Raw genomic sequence first — 19,673 nt, 5'->3', positions numbered from 1 at the left:
TTTAAAGTTGTGTGTGTGTTTTTTTAAATATGTATGTATGTATTTATTGAAATATAGTTGACACACAATGTTACATTAGTTTCAGGTGTACAGCATAGTGATTTGACAAGTTTATACATTATGCTATGCTCATAAGCATTGCTACCATCTGTCACCATAGAATGCTATCACAGTACCATTGACTACATTCCCTATGCTGTACCTTTCATCCTAGTGACTTATTCATTCTAAAACTGTATCTCCCACTTCCTTTCACCCATTTTGTTCATCCTCCTACCCCAAACCCCTTTGGCAACCATCAGTTTGTTCTCTGTATTTATGTGTCTGTTTCTGCTTTTTGTTTATTAATTTTGTTGGTGGTAGGTTTTTTTTTAGATTCTACCTATAAGCAAAATCATATTTTATTTGTTTTTCTCTGGCTTATTTCACTTGGCACAATATCCTCTAGGTCCATCCATGTTGTCACAAATGGCAAGCTCTCATCCTTTTTGATGGCTGAGTAATTGTATGTATATGCCACATCTTCCTCATTCATTCATCTATCCATTGACACTTGAGTCCCAAAACACTTAGTTTTAATGTCAAAGTTTATACTTAGTATTCCCAGACATAACCTTTAGTTGTAAAGCATATGATGATTACAGAGTCTGTAACACATTTGTTATAGGACATTGCACTTAACCTGCAAGATAGAAAATCAAAGTATTGTATAGGATATTGGATATAATGTTAATGACATGAGAGTCCATGGACTCAGAGTTGGATAATAAAGGAAGTATTAAAAGGAGAAAGCTGAATGGATTAGAGATCCCGATGGGTTTGAGAAATAGTTATAGTGGGCACATTTGAATAAGCAAGTTAGAAGAATAGAAGGTTGTTGTCAAAGAGCAGAATGCTTAATTTTTAAAGGTGAAGCAGTTATGGGTGGTGACAAGGTCCAAGGTATGAGCATGGAAATAAGATATGTGGAGTGGAGTGGAGGAAGTTATTTGAGATGAAGGGGTTCAAGAAATTAGGAGGCCAGCATGGTGGCCTTCTAATTTTAATCTCATCCAAGGAGATACTGAAGGGCTTGGAATGGAGAGGAAGACTGCTCTAGGTGATATTCTTCAGAGAATGAGGAAGAATGACTTGGAGACCAGCAGAGGATAGTAACAAGGACAGAAGATCAGGTAATAACTGATTGGTATGCACCCCAAAGGAGCAAAGTTGTTTACAAACATCTGGGAGAGTAGCAGAGGAGAGGCAATATGGGCAAAGAGTACATCAAGACCATCTCCCAATATAGAGTAAGAGAAAATAACCACAGAGTGTTTTGAATCTCTCTCTAACCAAAACCTACCATTATTCATTCTCTTTATAAAATAAAGGTTTATAGATGTATTAATTTTTAAGGAAAGAATCATTTCTGGCAAAGGGAATCTTTAATACAAAGTCTAAGGAAAATCAAAAGATGAAAATAATTTATTTTGCCTGGCTTTCAAAACCCGTAATGGCATTTCTATAACATGTCTATTTGAACTTAGTTTTTCTAATTTTCAGCCCATGTTGTACCACCTATTTGTCAAATTTGTGCCCTCTTAATCATTCTTTCCACATAAGCCCTTTCTCTTCCTTTTCAGATCCTGTTCAACTTTTTTAAAAAAGATTTTATTTATTTATTTGACAGAGAGAAAGCAGGCACAAGCAGGGGGAGTGGCAGAGGGAAAGGGAGAAGCAGGCTCCTCACCAAGAAGGGAGCCCAATGCAGGGCTCGATCCAAGACCCTGGGATCATGACCTGAGCCAAAGGCAGATGCTTAACCGACTGAGCCACCTAGGAGCCCCCTGTTCATCTTTCAAAGCCTACTTCAGTTTCTTTAATGAAGTCTTGCTAATTCAAAATTAATTGAATCTGTATCAATCCTTCTTTCTCCTTTACTTCTCTATTTCCTACCATGGTTTATTCTGTTTTCTCAGAGCACCCGGCATAACCCAAAGCACATAATACATGATCAAAAGGCACTTATCAAGAAACAGCATGGCATGGTAGATGTATGAATTTTGGGAGTCATAGATTTGAGTGCAAGTCTGGTTTGCCCTTTTCATGATCATGGGCAAGGTGTTTAACTTTTCTGAACCCACATTCCCCTGAAAAATGGGGTGATACCTTACAGGGGTGTTGTGAGGGGTGCAGGCAACCTAAGCATCCAGCAGAGTGTCTGGCAAGCACTGAGTACTCCACAGATGGGAATTATTTTTTGTTCAGGATCTTCTCCCTACCAGACTTCTTTGCCCAAGCTCTTACATCCTGACTTGGGGTCTTCTTCCTTCCATCTCTTCATCAAAACCCTACTTAACTTTAACAGAATAGGCAATAGGCCTACCTCCTCCAAGAAAAGTGTACTGTTCACAAAAGCTTATACTGAGTTCTCTCATCTCTGAATATCTTATTTTATACTTCATTTTAATTTTTTTACTATATTTTATATTTTAGTCACCCATATTTTCATAGATTCCTTTATTTTCTTCCCTTTGTTATCATAAGCTCTTCTAATAGAGGAATGGTGTCTTTTAGGTATTTGCTCAGTCAAACATGGGATAGGTGGCATGTGATAGATTAGGACAACTATCTATAAACTACTTGGAATTGGTTTTTTAAAAATTTATTTTATTATTTTTTAAAAAATTTTATTTATTTGTCAGAAAGAGAGAGAACGTGCAAGCACAAGCAGGGGGAGTAGCAGCAGAGAGAAGCAGGCTCCCTGCTGGGCAAGGAGCAGATGCAGGACTCGATCCCATGACCCTGGAATCATGACTAAGCCGAAGGCAGACGCTTAACCGACTGAGCCACCCGGGCATCCAGAAACTACTTGAAATTTTAATTGTTCCAGAAATATCATGGGAGACTGAGGGATTTACTTTCCAACAGTTCTTTTAACAGGTCTACAGTCCCTTATTCACTATTTTGAAATACAAAAAACTTTGAAAATAAAATGTTTTCTTAACATTTGGTGGCAAAACCTATCTTGACTTGAACTCATTTGTCAGTAAAACTTGACCTAAACCCATGGTTTAGCAAAGTGGCAAAACCTTATCTGAAAAACCTGATCTGAGCTGAAGTAGAAGACTGTATGCTTTGTTTATCGTACTTCGCAGTGTGATAGTCATAATTTTTCTTAAAAAATGTTAACTTGATTATGAAGTGCTGCTAGAGACCTTGTGGGATGTCATGTAACATAAAGTAAGTACACTTTTCTAAAGTCTAAAAAATTCTTAATTCTGAAATCCATTTGGCCCAAAGGTTTTATGTGTGGATCCATATCCTTTATGGCCTTAGTACACTGCTATAAATAGAAAGGGCAAATTTCAAAGAATACAATTAAATACTGAAAGGATATATATTTATCTTGCTGGGAGAAACATTGTCTGAAAATTCAAGGGATCTTTACTAAATGGATTAAAGCAAGTTCCTAAACAAATGCGTGCATAGGGAAAATAAGGTCTGAAAATTCAAGATATTATCAAAAATAACAAAATAAAGTAAAAATACTTGCACAAAAATATTTTCCAATTATGGCTTTATTAAGCATATTGTTTTTCTGATTTCATTAACTGAAAATTGGTGGCAATTAGAGGTTTATTACATGTAAATAAATGTGGTTAAAACATAGGGTGACACCTCTGAAAAATTGTGCTTATAAAGTTCACTACTATATTTACATTTCTTAAGGGACACAGATATTTCCACTACTAGAAGACTGCTACTAGTAACATTAGTGATTACTGATATTATCACACCATTTTCATCCTCTGTAAAATAAGGAGGTTGGTACTAAATGAACTCTAAAGTTCTTCTGAAATTCTACCATCAAGTATGCTATACAGAACAGAACTAAGTTCAAAGATTTCAATATATAGGAAACAAATCAGCTAACACTGAGATCCTGTATTACGGAAGGGATTGTAATCTTAAATATGCGGAAGTAAAAATGAAAGAATATGAGATTTTGTATGTTCTGTATTTAGAGCGATTAATGTGATCTAATTATCCTTTCTCTACCGGGGATACTGAAGATTTTTTTTTTTTAAAGATTTTATTTATTTATTCATGAGAGACAGAGAGAGAGAGAGAGGGGCAGAGGGAGAAGCAGGCTCCCAAGGAGCAGGGAGCCCGATGTGGGACTCAATCCCAGGACCCTGGGATCATGACCTGAGCCGAAGGCAGACACTTAACCATCTGAGCCACCCAGGCGCCCTGGGGATACTGAAGATTTTATAAGGGTTTTATAGAAACACAGGAATATGATGCCTTAGAACAGAATACACTTGCTTCTGTAGATTTAGGATGCAATCTGAATGCCTACTATAGGAAGGTAAGACACATAACAGTCCGAAGTGATTTTAGAAAATATAGTTGAACAGAGAATACAGGACAAAATTCACACACACAAAAGAACTCAGATAAGAAAAGCAGGTAATCACTCATAGAAGTGCGGGCAGAAAGAGGCCACTGCTGGAGCAAGAGGAAATAGAATCATAGAGCATTGGAACTGAAACGCTCCTAGAACTGAGGTCTTCTAGTGAACAAAATCTCACAGTTAAACAAGCACAGGACTGGACCAGGAGTTGGGAAAGAGCCTTGGAGTTAGGGGTTGCAGCCCTAACCATGTGGTCGCTCCCTTACTTCTATCGTTTCCCTACTTCCTGATGTATAAAATAAATAGATTCACTTAGATTTTTAAGATCCAGGCAATGACATGGTAATAGTCCATATACCTTTGGACTACCCTTCCAACCTAACTTAAGTTACCTAACTTACCGGTTAGAGTAAAAATTTAAAAATGAAAAATGCGAATCCAAAGGGACCCTGCTTGACTAGGTCTGTGACTAACTACCGCGAGGCCAAGCGGAGGTAAAAGGTCGGCCTGGACTTTTTGGCTCCGCGGGCGGGGTAGGTTTTAAAAAACCACAGGTGCGGACGCCGTGTTTCAGCCGATCGGCAGGGCCCACTCTGCGCGGTGGCTGCGGCGGCAGCGGCGGCGGAAGGGGCGGCCCCGCAGCCGGAAGTGACGCAACGCCGGCTTTTCGGGCCTAGGGGGAGGTGGAGCTGGCTCGGAGGGTGGTTGTGGTGGCGGAAGAGGTTCGGCGGCTGATGGCGGTACAAGCTCGGAAGCCTCTCTAACGTTCCTTCTGTCCCGGAGCTCCTCGCTGGGTAAGCGCCTTCTCCGGCCGCCTCCAGCACATTTTGCGGGGCGGTCCCCAGCTGGAGCTCTTTGGGGGTTCGTGATACGCACCTCAGCTCTTAGGGTCTAGGGGCCTGGCCAGTCTGCGGAATGATCTCCTGGTGACGATGCAGCCAAATGACGATGCTTTCCTTCCCGAGGACAAACTTTTCCTCCTGGACTACGATTGTGACGGGGGTGGTGGCAACTTCGGTTAGCAGTGGGGATGGAAAAAACGACGGGTGGCCGCCCCACACGGCGGGGAGGCCCCGGGATAGGCCTTCGCTGTTTGGGGGAGCCGTGTGGGACGTGGGCACTTTGGCGGGGGCGAGTGACGCGGGGGACCCCTGAAGAAGAACCTATCTTGCTCGATGCCCAATTTTAGGGTGTGTTTTGAGGGCAGTATGTGTGCTCCTGGCGTGGGTTAGCTTGGGAAAACAGGTCGAGTCCGAGACTCGGGTTGGCCCGGGTGGGGTGAAACTCAGGTGTTTTGGTTTGTGTCGCCTGTGGAGAAAGAGGCGGAGACTCACTGCGCCGCCTACGTCTGGGGGCAGGGGGCGGAGTTAGCTGTAGGTTCCCGGATCGCGTACTTCACCTGGGCCACAGGTCTAGCAAACGCTTTTCTTGGTAGGTTTGTAGATAGCCCCTACGTTTAGTGTTCGGAGGGATCTCTGAGGAGAGTCACGTCTTCCTTTGCTTAGGCAACTTTTCTTGATTTCACAACTCCCTCTTTACCCCACCCAGCACCCGGCAGGTCTGCCAGTTGTGGGCTAGTCCGGACCAGCGCTCATCGCCTGGGGCAATCTTTGTTTGACATGTGTGGGGGTGGGGTTGTGTGTGACTGTTGATACACCTATATTACCTTTTCTGTAATAGTTATGTTTGAAAACACTGTGGCATTTGGCTTTCTACATATATTACGTTTTAGGCATCACAGTTTAGTTACGAATTGCTTTTATGACAAGGATTTAGATGGGAAAGTTTAACTTTTCAACTCCGCTTTACGCTCATTGTAAAATTTCTACAGACTGAGCGCGGACTGTGCAGTAATTATCGTTTTGGTGCTCAGTTCCAAAGCATTTAAAGAGATTTTTGAATAGCATGTTAATATAAAAGGGGGCTGATTGCCCCTCACAGTACAATTCATGTCTAGAGAAGGCTGAGGCCAAGCCTTTGTTTTGTTCTTATCTAGAGTGGGTTCGATCTCTTGAAGAATTACTTGATTACGTTAGAAATGACTTATTAGGTTTTTTTTTTTAACTTTATTTTTTTGCAGCTTCAGAGGACATCCTATTGTAGTTTTCTCGTCATCACATTAAGTTGCATACCTCTGTTTACGGTTATGGCTGTAGCCATTTAATGTTAACTATGAAACGTCCTAACGATGTTCATGTACTTCTTTGGGGGAATATTTTGGGGAATACATATGCGAAATTTATTGGATTTTATTCTTTTGGAATTTTGATATTACCGTAAGTAAAATATTGGGTGTATGCTCTTCTGGCTTTTTAAAGTGTATTTTGGCCCAAATAAACCCTTACAAAAAGATAAAAATTCCCTCATTATATGGGCCAAGTTAAACTTTTTAGAAACCACCTTTTAAAACAATCTACAGAGTAAATAAAAGTGGTATTAGTAACATCTGGGTAGAGTGTAGTGGCACTCAGTTGTGAAGAAATCTAGATATAAGTGATGTTTTTAAGAGTGTTAATTAACGGATTGTTGGTTTTGGTTCTGCCTCCCAGAAAGATAGCAGATAACATTTTTGTGCTCTATAAACCAGCTGATAGTCTTTGAGCTAAAGTATGAATAATTAAACTGTTGTTTGAATGTCAGTTTTTCCTTCAGATATTTGTGTGCCCTATGAGACTGAAGTTTAGAGATAATTTTAAATGTTCATGTACTTTTAACTGAAGATTTTAAAAACTTTCTGCTAAGTTTGCCATTCCCTACATTACATGTGTTCCTATTGCGGTAGGTCATACGTGGAGTTTTTATTACTGATCTTTACTTATACACAAAAGGAGAACAAATAGTAAAAGGAACTACCGTTTTACTAAACTTGTTTTATTACCTCCCCCAGTACATTTTTTTTCCCCAGGAGTTTTTAAAGCAAATCCTGGACATCAGGATATTTCCCTTACCATTAGTTTAGTATCTTTAACTTCATAAGGCCTTTGGGGGAAAAAAAAAAAATACAGCCACCACAGTCACATGACACAGAACAAAATTAGTATGTGTATTTTCTAGTTTAGTTGACTAAGGCTTACATTTTTGGCCTCGTCCAATAAAATGAGTATCAGAAGCCACTGGAAGGATACTACCACAAAAGCCAGATTTGTTTTGGGCTTGAAAAAGTTCCAGGAGAAAGAAATAAAGATAACAAAGTGCTTCCACCTTCTGCAACCCCCCATTTATTTTAGCTACTTAACTGAAGTGCCCACTGCACATTACTATCTTTTCCTTAGATATTGATGAACCCCCCAAATAACAAAATTGGATTTTAGACCAAAGATTTTATAGTATAAAGTTTACAGCATAGCACATGCAAAGGAACTCTAGACATGTTGGACCTTTGTGGAAATATAGTAGGATACATGGAAGAAGCCACTGCAGGCATCATGTATATGCATTTCAGACTTTGTTTCTCAGCTGAATGTGTTTGGTTCTTTAATTCTTGAGTGGAAAATTTTTGCTTAGCCTTGGCTTGCATCTTAATGTACCCATGTTTCTGTAGATGTACTTTAGAGAATGGGAAGCAAAATTTGGTATAGTACAGCTGATTCCACTTCCCTTTTTGTGTAGGGGGGGCTGTGTTTCCTCTCCAGCTGAGGTGCAGTTTGTTCTTAGAATGTTAGTGAAGCTACACTTCCCAAGCATTACCACAAGGTGATGCAGTGACTTTGCACATTACTTCCCCACTGGGCTGTGTGTGTCCTGTGTGTGTGTGCACATGCGATATTGTATAAATGTCTGAATCATCTTGATAAATTGACATTCTCAGTGAATTTCAGCATTTTTATGTTTCCTCTTTTCATTCATTTTATCTGAGTGAGTAGTGAAACAGGAATTATATGGGAAATTTTGTTTTACTATTTAAAATGGGTTGATTCATGTGGTAATTACATTGAGATTACATTTACCCTTGTTAACTTCTTATGACTAGAAGCTATATTGGAATTTAATTTTTTTTTTTTTAAAGATTTTATTTATTTGACAGAGAGAGACACAGCAAGAGAGGGACTACAAGCAGGGGGAGTGGGAGAGGGAGAAGCAGGCCTCCCACCAAGCAGGGAGCCCGATGCGGGGCTCGATCCCAGGACCCTGAGATCATGACCTGAGCTGAAGGCAGACGCTTAACGACTGAGCCACCCGGGCACCCCTGGAATTTAATTTTTAAAAAAGTTTAAAAAACTAGTAATGAGAGTGGAATGACTTGTAAAACATTTCTATAGTTAAATTTCACTGAAATTTTTAAAAAGGTTGAAGTGTTGGATAGAGATTAATAAAGGTTAGTAGGATGATCACAAATTATATTATGCATAAGATTTATAATCGAGTATATTTAAAGTCTGATGTTAGGTTCTATTAAAAACTTGAATTTTGGGGGGAAGGTTTAAAAATGAAATTTCATGTTAATATATTTAAAATGAAAATGTGTTTATATGTACTGGTAAACAATTAGGTTAAAAGTCTTCACACATGTCCCTCATACATAAATACATAGATGTATACCTTCCTGCTATTTTTCTACTTTAGCTTTTCAGTGAAGTGAAAGTGTAAGGTTGGATTATGGATTTTTATTTTTTTTAAAGATTTTATTTGACAGAGCACAAGTAGGCAGAACGGTAGGCAGAGGCAGAGGGAGAAGCAGACTCCCTGTTGAGCTGGGAGCCGGACGTGGGACTCGATCCCAGGACCTGGGATCATGACCTGAGCTGAAGGCAGATGCTTAACCGACTGAGCCACCCAGGCACCCGGATTATGGATTTGTAAAACATTGTGTAGTTGAGGTTAAACAAAAGTTTAAACTTCACTGACATAAAACATAATTACAGCTTTGTTGATTTAGTTTACTTTAGGAAACATGTCAAGTTTTAAGAAAAAGTTTCATTTTTAAATTACTTTTAATTAAAAACATTGGCAGCTCATTCTAAGCTAGCCTTAGTTTCTCCTTACCAAATGCTTTCCTCAGAGAAATCTAAATCATTTTCTTTGTAGGAAAATATTACTAATTCACTTTACTCAGTTTTGGTAGTTGGATCTGCTAGAGGTTGGTTTCATTGATTTAGCTATTGTTTCTCTTAACTGGTATAACCATTAGTGAATGGTTTTTCAAAACTGGAATCAATCGGTTATTTTTTCCTTCTTTATGAAGCCATTGACTTGAAAAGAGATTATCATTAGTGACTTTATTAGTTCATGACATCCCCATGAGCCCAAATTAGCTCAGACAATTCAAAGAAAGTAATAAAACTCTTCATTTATTTTAGGAAGAGTTCTCAGTGTTTGTAAGTAAGCGCTACCTTTTCATTTTATTGAAGGCTTTGGCATAGTTAAATGTAGTGATAGTTAAATCCTTCCGTGGAATAGGGCTGCTGGTAGTTAAGCCATTTTGTTAGTGCAGAGGTGTAGGAGGATTGCTACTGAATGCACTCTTCTTGGAATCCTGGCGAAGCTCAGGTTGGGGAGCGGCTAATGGACAACCAGACTGGCATTCTACCACAGTGGCTTCCAGGTTCACCATTGATAGTCTCTTTATGTTTCAGTAAAGCAGTACTTTAACAGAAGCAGAGAAGATACAGAAGAAAAGTGGATATTTTCTGAAGTGTTTATTATGAAACTTTAAAAATTTGCCTTAGTATTTCAAACAGGTCAGCAAAAGAAACACTGTGAAAGCATGTTGTCTTAGATCTTCTTAGCAATAAAGATTTCCTTAATATTTAAATTGAGCAGAGACTAACTGCTGTGCTTGCCCTGTAGAGACTTTATTGATTTGTGAAGTAAATTAATTTGGTTAGGAAAAATCTGGCCCCGGTTTTCCCATCACAGAGATTTTCGTGATGACTTAGAAGCAAGTACCATAGGGACATTGTCATAGTTTTTTATGTGTAGTGTAGAATCAATAATCAGTAATTGTACTGAATTTGTGTGATACTGTATAGATAGCTTTTTTTTTTTTAAAGATTTTATTTTTTATTTTTTTATTAGAGTTAGCGAGAGCAGGAACACAAGCGGGGGGTGTGGGAGAGGGAGAAGCAGGCTTGCCGCCGAGCGGGGAGCCCGGTGTGGGGCTCGATCCCAGGACCCTGGGATCATGACCTGAGCCGAAGGCAGACACTTAACGACTGAGCCACCCAGGCGCCCTATAGATAGCTTTTTTGAGTAAATCCTCAGTTGTATCTTTTTCCCAAAAGTAGAGCACAAAATATGGAAAACATTGGTGTCTTGCAGATTTTTTTTAAAGATTTAATTATTTAGAGCGTGCAGGTGTGAGCATGGTGGGGGAGGGGCAGAGGGGAGAGAGAATCTTGGTTTTTAAATTTTTTAATCCCCATATGACTTTCTGAGCCATTTTGGAAATTGTTATTTCCCAGTTTCTGTGGATTTTTATATTTAACCATGTTTTTAAGGAGTTCCAAGTATGTATCTTCTCAATAATTATGGCATACAAATGCTCATGTACTTTGCATTCAGTGTATTCAGTATTTTCTGAGGTATAAGTTTTTTGTTAGTTGGTATCATTCAACTTGTATGATTTGCTTGTTTCAGATTCACAATGACATCCTTTCAAGAAGTCCCCTTGCAGACTTCCAACTTTGCCCATGTCATCTTTCAAAATGTGGCCAAGAGTTACCTTCCTAATGCACACCTGGAATGTCATTACACCTTAACTGCATATATCCATCCACATCCAAAAGATTGGGTTGGTATATTCAAGGTAAGAACTTTTTTTTGCATACTTCTTCCATGTAGGTACTTTATTTTCTTTTTAAGCAGATTGATAAGTAGCTTGTATTAGTCTTGTCTTTACTCTGCATTAGGAGTCCTTTTTACGGTTGTAAACTTAAATGTTTTGTAAACATGAAATATTTAACAGTGCAGGGTAGCATACAACAAATATTGAGAACTTCAGTTCACCAGACTTGCCTCTCTATGATCAAAAGGTTCTGTGTCACTCAAGGTCTGTGAAACCTTTCTTGGAACCTTTTTTTTCCTTCTATTTTCTCCATTCATTACTTGAAAAAAGATCTTTTCCTTTGAGTTGCTGTATCATTTATTGTCTCTTCAGTCATTTATAATTTTATACAACTCTACAGCCATGTTATTCTATTGTCCTACATTGCTTAAATATTGCTCATATTGTCTTATGTTTTTTTAAGAGTATTCTGTTTTACATGACTAAATAGTAACTCTGATGGCAAGAATCCCAGTTTTTACATTTTGCTAGTCATTTTGTATAATATTTGCCTGAGAATTACATTGAGGTGATCATTATGGTGGTGCTTCACTGTGCTAAAGATTTTCTGGCAATTTCAACTCTTCAGAATGTAGTGGAGAATAAAACAGTGTCCTTGGGGTGCCTAGCTGACTCAGTTGGAAGAACATGCGACTCTTGATCTTGGGTTCGTGAGTTTGAGCCCCACATTGGGCTCAAAAGGTTACTTAAATAAAATTAAAAAGTTTTCTTTGAACAGCTAAAATGTCATAAATGTCCAAATAATGAAACTTTTCTCCTGGGTTCCTCTAGATTCTCCCTCAGAATAAGTTTTAGATACGATTTTGTCTGGTATGTATAAGTTAAACAATAAAGTAGAAATAAGAATAGCTGCTAGAATTAGGCACATTGAAAGTATCTAGAAGTGAAAGTCAGCCTTTTAGAGTGAGGAGGGCCGAAAAACTATTGGACAAATAAAGTTTCGGCATCTAATGACATTTCATTTCCTTTTTGAATCCCTTCTTCCTTGATTTTGCCTGTTAGAGGAGTCACTATTTACTTACTGTTTAAGTCAAATTCCAAAAAGGAGATACATTCATGGTAAACATTTTTATGAAATCAGTACAATTTTATGTGAGATATGGGTATCAAGTTAAACTTAGTGAGAGGTGTTTTGTATAAGAATGGGTCAGAAGAGTAGAGCAGGGAAATGAGATTGAAGCAAGGAAGGGGCATTTCTGGCAGGTAAGTGGTATAAGCTAAGGCACAGAGGTGAGAATGTTAATGGATACAAGTTACTTTGACTAGAACATAAGCTTCATTTAGGGAAGTGGAGGGAGATAATGTTAGAATTAAGCCTCAGACTGGTCCATGGAGGCCTTCAGTTGTAGGCTAAAATGTAGGTTTTTATTTTGGGCAGTGGGATGTCTTTGCGTATGTAGGTATGTAGGATGATGAATTGTATTTCAAGAAGATGAATGTTTACCTTTTTCCTTCAAACTACTTTTTTTAAAATTTTTAGTTAATGGCCTATTGCCTAATGCAAAAGCTAATGACTTTCCCTTCAAATCTAGTCAAACACTAATTCTGTCCATTTTCTTGCCTATGTATTTTTGTATCTGTAATATCAATGCCCTAATTTTATGCCCTCCTATCGTTTTCCAAGACTATTGCAATAGGTCACTTGTGTTCCCTGTTTTCATTCTTGCGTCCCCCACCACCTTGTCTGTTCTTCAAACTACTCTGTGTAAACTAAAATGAAAATACGAACATATCTTCCTTTTGTTTCAAACTCTTGAGTGGTTCTTCATCATCTGTGGAATAATGTCAAGAACAAATAACTTCACCAGTGTGCCATATAAGGCTTTCTTTTTTTTTTTTTAAAGACTATTTGAGAGTGCCTGTGAGCATGAGCTGGGGGAGGGGCAGAGGGAAAGGGAGAAACAGACTCCCTGCTGAGCAGGGAGCCAGAGGGGGGCTTGATCCTAGAACCTAGGATCATGACCTAAGGCAGATGCTTAACCCACTGAGCCACACAGGTACCCCATATAAGGCTGCTTTCTATGAGTTGATCTGTAATTTCATTTTTTTGTCATTGCCTGCTTATTTTTTGCTTTGGTAATGCTAAACTATTATCTCTTGGGCACTCCAAGTACTGTAACTTTTCTCTAAGAAATGAATACATACGTGAATACAATGGTGTAGAATGCCCTTGGATTGTAGAATTGCCTGGATAATACTTTAAAACTCAATAGGAATTTCAGGCATGAAATTTCAGGCAATAGGAATTTCAGGTAAAAATTTGAGAATACATGGGAAGACTCAAGAAAGAAAATCATGTTTGTTTATTTTTTTGAAGATTTTATTTGTCAGAGAAAGAGCACAAGCCAGGGGGGAGTGGCAGACAGAAGGAGAAGCAGGATCTCCACTGAGAGCCTAATGCAGAACTCGATCCCAGGACCCTGGGATCATCTGAGCCGAAGGCACTTAACTGACTAAGCCACCCAGGCATCCCAAAAATCATGTTTAATAAAGTGGAATTGCCTTGCTTATTGCATTGCATGTTTTAAAACACTTAGGTGTACTGCAGATTGTCCTCTAGGATGATTTTGATAGATAAAATATTGAAAGGCAAGCAGGGAGAAAGTGCCCAGATAGTAGCTCTAGGGGGGAAGGAGTGAAGGGAAGGTGTGCGTGGTATGTTTGTGAAAGTGTTAAGGAATTTGACTTGCGTGGGACAAATAATCCGTTTTAGAAGATGAATAGGAGGGCGCCTGGGTGGCTCAGTTGGTTGGGCGACTGCCTTCGGCTCAGGTCATGATCCTGGAGTCCCTGGATCGAGTCCCGCATCGGGCTCCCTGCTCGGCGGGGAGTCTGCTTCTCCCTCTGACCCTCCCCCCTCTCATGTGCTTGCTCTCTCTCATTCTCTCTCTCTCAAGTAAATAAATAAAATCTTTAAAAAAAAAAAAAAGATGAATAGGAAAGGTTGGTTTGGATCACGTTATAGATTGTTTTAATATTTGGCTGAGGAATGAAGTAAAGCAGAGAGTGATAAAGTTTAAAGGTCAATTTTATCTTGGAGGGTTGAGTAAGATAACTTGAAATTAGAAGAGAATGGAGACCAAGAAAATGTTTAGACTATCCTTATTTTCTAGGTGAGATAAGGCTTAAAGTAGAAAAGGGAGTCAGTTGTGGGTAATAATCCATAAATAATAAATAAAAACCCATAAGTAGAATCAGTGGGGGTTTGTCAGCAATTAGGTGAATGAATTTGGACTGGAACTCATTCATGGCTTCAGTATATTCATAAGGAGGAATAAGGTCATGTGTTAAGAGTTGAGGGCTTGAGTATGCAGATGATTTGGTCTTGCTACTGTGGAAGAATGTCATAGGGAATTAGAGATTGCTGAAGATTGGTTTTAGGACTTTCTCCAGAAAGGTTCAGCACCTAGAATTTTGAGTGAAGAAGTTTGGTGTATATTTTTCTAGATTTTAAAAATCCATAGGCTCATTTTATACTGTTTTGTAAGTTTTGTGTTTATCCATATATAACCAGGAAATTTACTTTCAGTACCTTTCCTACTCTCAAGTCTTAGGTCTGTCTCCTTTTGCCCCTCCCTCAAAATCAGTCCCCTTTGGAACTCTGTTTCTCTCTTTACAGGTGCTCTTTGTGTGCTCTCCCTAATGTTTCTTTCTGTCAAGGTTTCTCTATAGTATCTTAGTTTTACTAGGTAATCTTGTCCTTCTGTTCTTTACATTCCCTCTCAGAATTTTCATTATGATCAGTGCTTCTCATCCAACATGTTTTTCTGAAATGTTAATCCTATTTGAGGGAACATTAGGGTGCGGGTGGTTCAGTCTAAGTGTCCAACTCTTGATTTCGGCTCAGGTCATGATCCCAGGATTGTGAGATGGAGCCCCATGTTGGTCTCCACACAGAGCACAGGCTCCATGTGGAGCCTGCTTGAGATTTTCTCTCCCTCTCCCACTCACCCTGCCCCCTCCCCTTCTCCCTCTCTAAAAGAAAAGAGGGGGGCACATTTGTGTTTTTTTTTTTTCTCCTTCCATGTTATCCTTGTTTCATTCATTTCCTTTTTTGCTCTTGTTTTGCTATTGCATTAGTAACAGAAGAATGATACCCAGTACTATTATAATTCCCCAAACTAAACTGTTAATGGTTGCTTTGGTTCCTTCCTTAATATAGACACACCCTCTTCACTGGATTCAAATGTAGCTCCTGTGACTGTTTTGACAGTCATAGGCAATTTTGACTGTTCCATTGTTCTAAGTGTTGTCATTCTGCCTGCTATTTTTCATTGTTTTAAAATTCTCTTATTCTAAATGTAAAAATTTTCTTTCCATTTGCTGCTTGTAGATTAAAAGGCAAATTCCCTTGCGTGTTAAGGGATGGAAATCTGTCTGAATTCTGAAATCTGAATTCCAATCAAGTTCTAACCAGGTGACCAGGAAAATAAAGAGAAACAAGCTGTGACTTGGACACTTTGTTGTTTATTGACTCTTTTCATTAGATGTTTATTATTCTTACCATACGGTCCTACGTAATTTCCAGATGTCTACTGTTTCTTCCATTATGACCTGCTTTACTATATTTTCATGTGGGAGTTTAGCCATACCTATCCTAAAGGAGCCAGTACTTTGTATCTTTCCAGATTGAGAGACTTTTACATTTATTTATTTTTAAAGATTTTGATATATTTATTTGAGGGGGATGGTGGGGGGCAGAGGGAGAGAATCTCAAGCAGACTCCCAGCTGAGTGCGGAGTCCAGTAGAGGGCTCAGTCCCACGACCCATGAGATCATGACCTGAGCTGAAATCAAGAGTTGGACACCCACCTGAGTGAGCCACCCAGGTACCCCTACATTTATTTTTTTATGTATGTCTGACATGTCCCTTCCAGAGTGACCTAAGATTGATCATTCAAGATCCATTGTTCATTTCTTAAGGAATTTAAAGCATAGTTTTATATTTTGTACTCAGATTGGGTTTCATCTTGTCCCTCCGTGGGCTCAGCATGGGATACCTGTGACTTCTTATACCACCATCAACCACTTTCTTGAGAAGAGTTGCTCAGACTTAGGCAATAAAGGGAAGCAAAGTATGTTAGGCATACTTTGCAGGTTCCATCATAGGCAACTGATAAGGAATAGTCTTGAGCTATTGTGATTCACTTAAGAGAAAGCACAGTAAGGACCAAACCATTTAACATCTTTTTTTTTTTTTTTTTTAAGATTTTATTTATGTGTCAGAGAGCGAGTGCGTGCATAAGCAGAGGGGAGTGGCAGGCAGAGGGAGAAGCAGGCTCCCCTCTAAGCAAGGAGCCTGACGTGGGGACTCGATACCACGACCTTGGGATCATGACCTGAGCCGAAGGCAGCTGCTTAACCAACTGAGCCACCCAGGCGTCACACATCTTTTTTTTTTTTTTTAAAGATTTTATTTGAGAGAGCACACGTGCGTGCACAAGCAGGGGGAGCAGCAGAGGGAGAGGGAGAAGCAGGCTCTCTGCTGAGCAGGGAGCCTAATACCAGGTGTGATCCCAGGACCCTGGGATCCTGGACCTGAACTGAAGGCAGATGCTTAACCGACTGAGCCACCCTGGCGCCCCTAGATAGTACTTCTTTCAATATCACTGTATGGTCAGGGACAAAGAACACAAGCTATGATTTGTACCAGGCGTATTTTGTTGGGGGAAAAACTTCAGATGGGCTTTTTTTTTTTTTTTTTTTTTAAGGAGACAGTGAAGCATTGGGGGATCTGAAGTGAGGGAGAGAATATCATAGAATCAATATCACTGTCCCTTAAGGCTGTGTGTCCTTGGGTATTAACGAATGGTAGCATTTAATGAATACTAATGTGCTCAGCACTGTGCTGATTTCTTTAGAGGGATTATCTTATTTATTACATAGACCTTTGAGATTATCATCTCCATTTTAAAGAGGAGGGAACAGAAATAACTTGTCTGAAGTCATAGCTAGTAAGTGATCTTTTCTGGCAGTTTGACCTTATTTCCTACGCTCTTAATCACTATAATATATTGTGCGTGCAAAAACTGGCATTTACGGAGTGCTTACTGTAGGTCAGGCACTCTGCTGGGTGGTTGCTTTTATGTTGTTCATCTAATTTTTTTTTTTTTTTTTTGGAAAAGTTAAAAATTTCTTAAATTTTTATTCCTGGTACCACTACTAAATTTCTGTAATATTCTAAATCTTTTAGTGTCATTTCAGCACTTTTCACAGCATCTTCACCAGGAGTAGATTCCATCTCAAATCTTTCTTTGCTCATCCGTAAGAAGCAACTCCTCATCTGTTTAAGTTTTATCATGAGATTGCAACAATTCAGTCACATCTTCAGGCTCCACTTCTAATTTTAGTTCTCATGCTGTTTCTATCACATTTGCAGTTACTTTCTCTACTGAAGTCTTAAACCCCTGGAAGTCATCCGTGAGGGTTGAAATCAACTTCTTCCAAACTTCTGTTGCTGATGATGTTTTGACCTATTCCCGTGAATTGTGAATGTTCTTAATGGCATCTAGAATGGTGAATTCTTTCTAGATGGTTTTCAGCTTACCTTGTCCAGATCCATCAGAGGAATCTACCTATAGCAGCTACAGCCTTACAAAATGTATTTTTTTTTTAAAGATTTTATTTATTTATTAGAGATCATGAGCAGGGGGAGGGGTAGAGGGAGAAGCAGACTCCCCGCTGAGCAGGAAGCTCAATGTGGGACTTGATCCCAGGACCCTGGAATCTTGACTTGAGTCAAAGGCAGATGCTTAACTGGGCCACCCAGGTGCCCAAAATGTATTTCTTAAATAGTAAGACTTGCAAGTCTAAATTACTCTTGATCTGTGGGCTGCAGAATGGATATTGTATTATCAGGCATGAAAACAACCTTAACCTTGTTGTATATCTCCATCAGAGCTCTTGAGTAAACAGCTGCTTTGTGAATGAGCAGTAGGATTTTGAAAGGAGTGTTTTCTTTCTGAGCGGTAGGTCTCAACAGTGGGCTTAAAATATTTAGTAAACCATGTTGTAGACAGATGTGCCATCATACAGGCTTTGTTCCATTTACAGAGCACAGGCAGCGTAGATTTAGCATAATTCTTAACAGGCCTCGAATTTTTGAGAGGGTAAATGAGTATTACTGGTTTCAACTTAAAATTACCAGCTGCATTGGCCCTTAGCAAGAGTCAGCTTGTCCTTTGAAGCCAGGCTTTGACTTTTCCCTCTAGCTGTGAAGTCCTAGGTGGCTTCTTCCAACATAAGACTGTTTCATCTACATGGAAAATCTGTTATTTAGTGTAGTCACCTTCATTAATTATCATAGCTAGATCTTCTGGATAATTTGATGCAGCAGCTTCTACGTTAGTATTTGTGGCTTCACTTTACACTTCTTTCTTATGGAGATGCTTTCTATAAATCTCATGAGCCAACCTTTGCTAGCTTCAAACTTCTGTAGCTTCCTTACTTCTCTCAGTCTTAATAGGATTGAAGATAAGATAGGGCCTTGTCCTGGATTAGGCTTTGGTTTGAGAGAGTGTTGTGGCTGGTTTGATTTTTCTATTCAGACCACTAAAACTTTCTCCATATCAGCATTAGGGCTGTTTTGCTTCTTATCATTCATATGTTCACTGGAGTAGCACTTTTATTTTCTTCAAGAACCTTTCTTTTGGGGTGCCTGGGTGGCTCAGTCGTTAAGCATCTGCCTTCAGCTCAGGTTATGATCCCAGGGTCCTGGGCTCGAGCCCCACATCGGACTCCCAGCTTGGTGGGGAGCCTGTTTCTCCCTCTGCCTGCTGCTCCCCCTGCTTGTGTTCCTTCTCTTGCTGTGTCTCTCTCTGTCAAATAAATTAATTAAAAAAAAAAAGGCTTAAGAACTTAAAGAACCTTTCCTTTGCTGCCTTAATATGGTTTGGTGCAGGAGACCGAGCTTTCAGCCTGTCTTGGCTTTTGACATGCCTTCCTCACTAAGCTTAATCATTTCTAGCTTTGATTTTAAGAGTGAGAGCTGTCTTTTCCTTTGAGAAGACTTTGAGGCCACTGTAGATTTAATAAATGGTCTAATTCCCTTTTTTAAAAAATTAAGAAAAAAAATTATTTGACAGAGCACAAGCAGGGGGAGGGGCAGTGGTAGAGGAAGAGGGAGAAGCAGGCTCTCCACTGAGCAGGGAGCCTGATGCGGGGCTCGATCCCAGGACTCTGGGATCATGATCTGAGCCAAAGGCAGATGCCTAACCAACTGAGCCACCCAGGTGCCCCTAAATGGCTTAATTTCAATATTGTTGAGTCTCAGGGAATAAGGAGGCCTGAGAAGAGAAAGATGGGGTAATGGCCAGTCAGTGGAGCAGTCAAAACATGTATATTAAGTTCATCATCTTATATGGATGTGGTCTGTGATACTCCAGAACAATTATAATAGTAACGTCGAAGATCACTGGTTGTAGATCACCATAACAAATACGATAATAATGAAAAAGTTTGAAATATTCAGAGAATTACCAAAATGTGATA

The 19,673-nt window shown here is 39.4% G+C and overlaps 1 protein-coding gene across 3 annotated transcripts in view; it reads left to right on the top strand.

The window, feature by feature from the left end:
* Positions 1–5,052: 5,052 nt before the first annotated feature.
* TAX1BP1 (Tax1 binding protein 1) overlaps positions 5,053–19,673 on the top strand; it is an 86,330-nt gene continuing 71,709 nt past the window's right edge. For all 3 annotated transcript variants that reach the window (XM_081800338.1, XM_081800337.1, XM_081800336.1), the window contains exons 1-2: positions 5,053–5,193; positions 10,976–11,144. In XM_081800338.1, the coding sequence (XP_081656464.1) occupies positions 10,983–11,144 (162 nt within the window). In that variant the 5' untranslated portion in view covers positions 5,053–5,193; positions 10,976–10,982. The remainder of the gene's footprint in view (positions 5,194–10,975; positions 11,145–19,673) is intronic.

Source organism: Leptonychotes weddellii, chromosome 12 (genome assembly GCF_054177405.1).
Source record: "Leptonychotes weddellii isolate Sample4059 chromosome 12, ASM5417740v2, whole genome shotgun sequence".
NCBI classification, from domain to species: Eukaryota; Metazoa; Chordata; class Mammalia; order Carnivora; family Phocidae; genus Leptonychotes; species Leptonychotes weddellii.
This window is presented reverse-complemented; position numbering and strand designations above follow the sequence as displayed.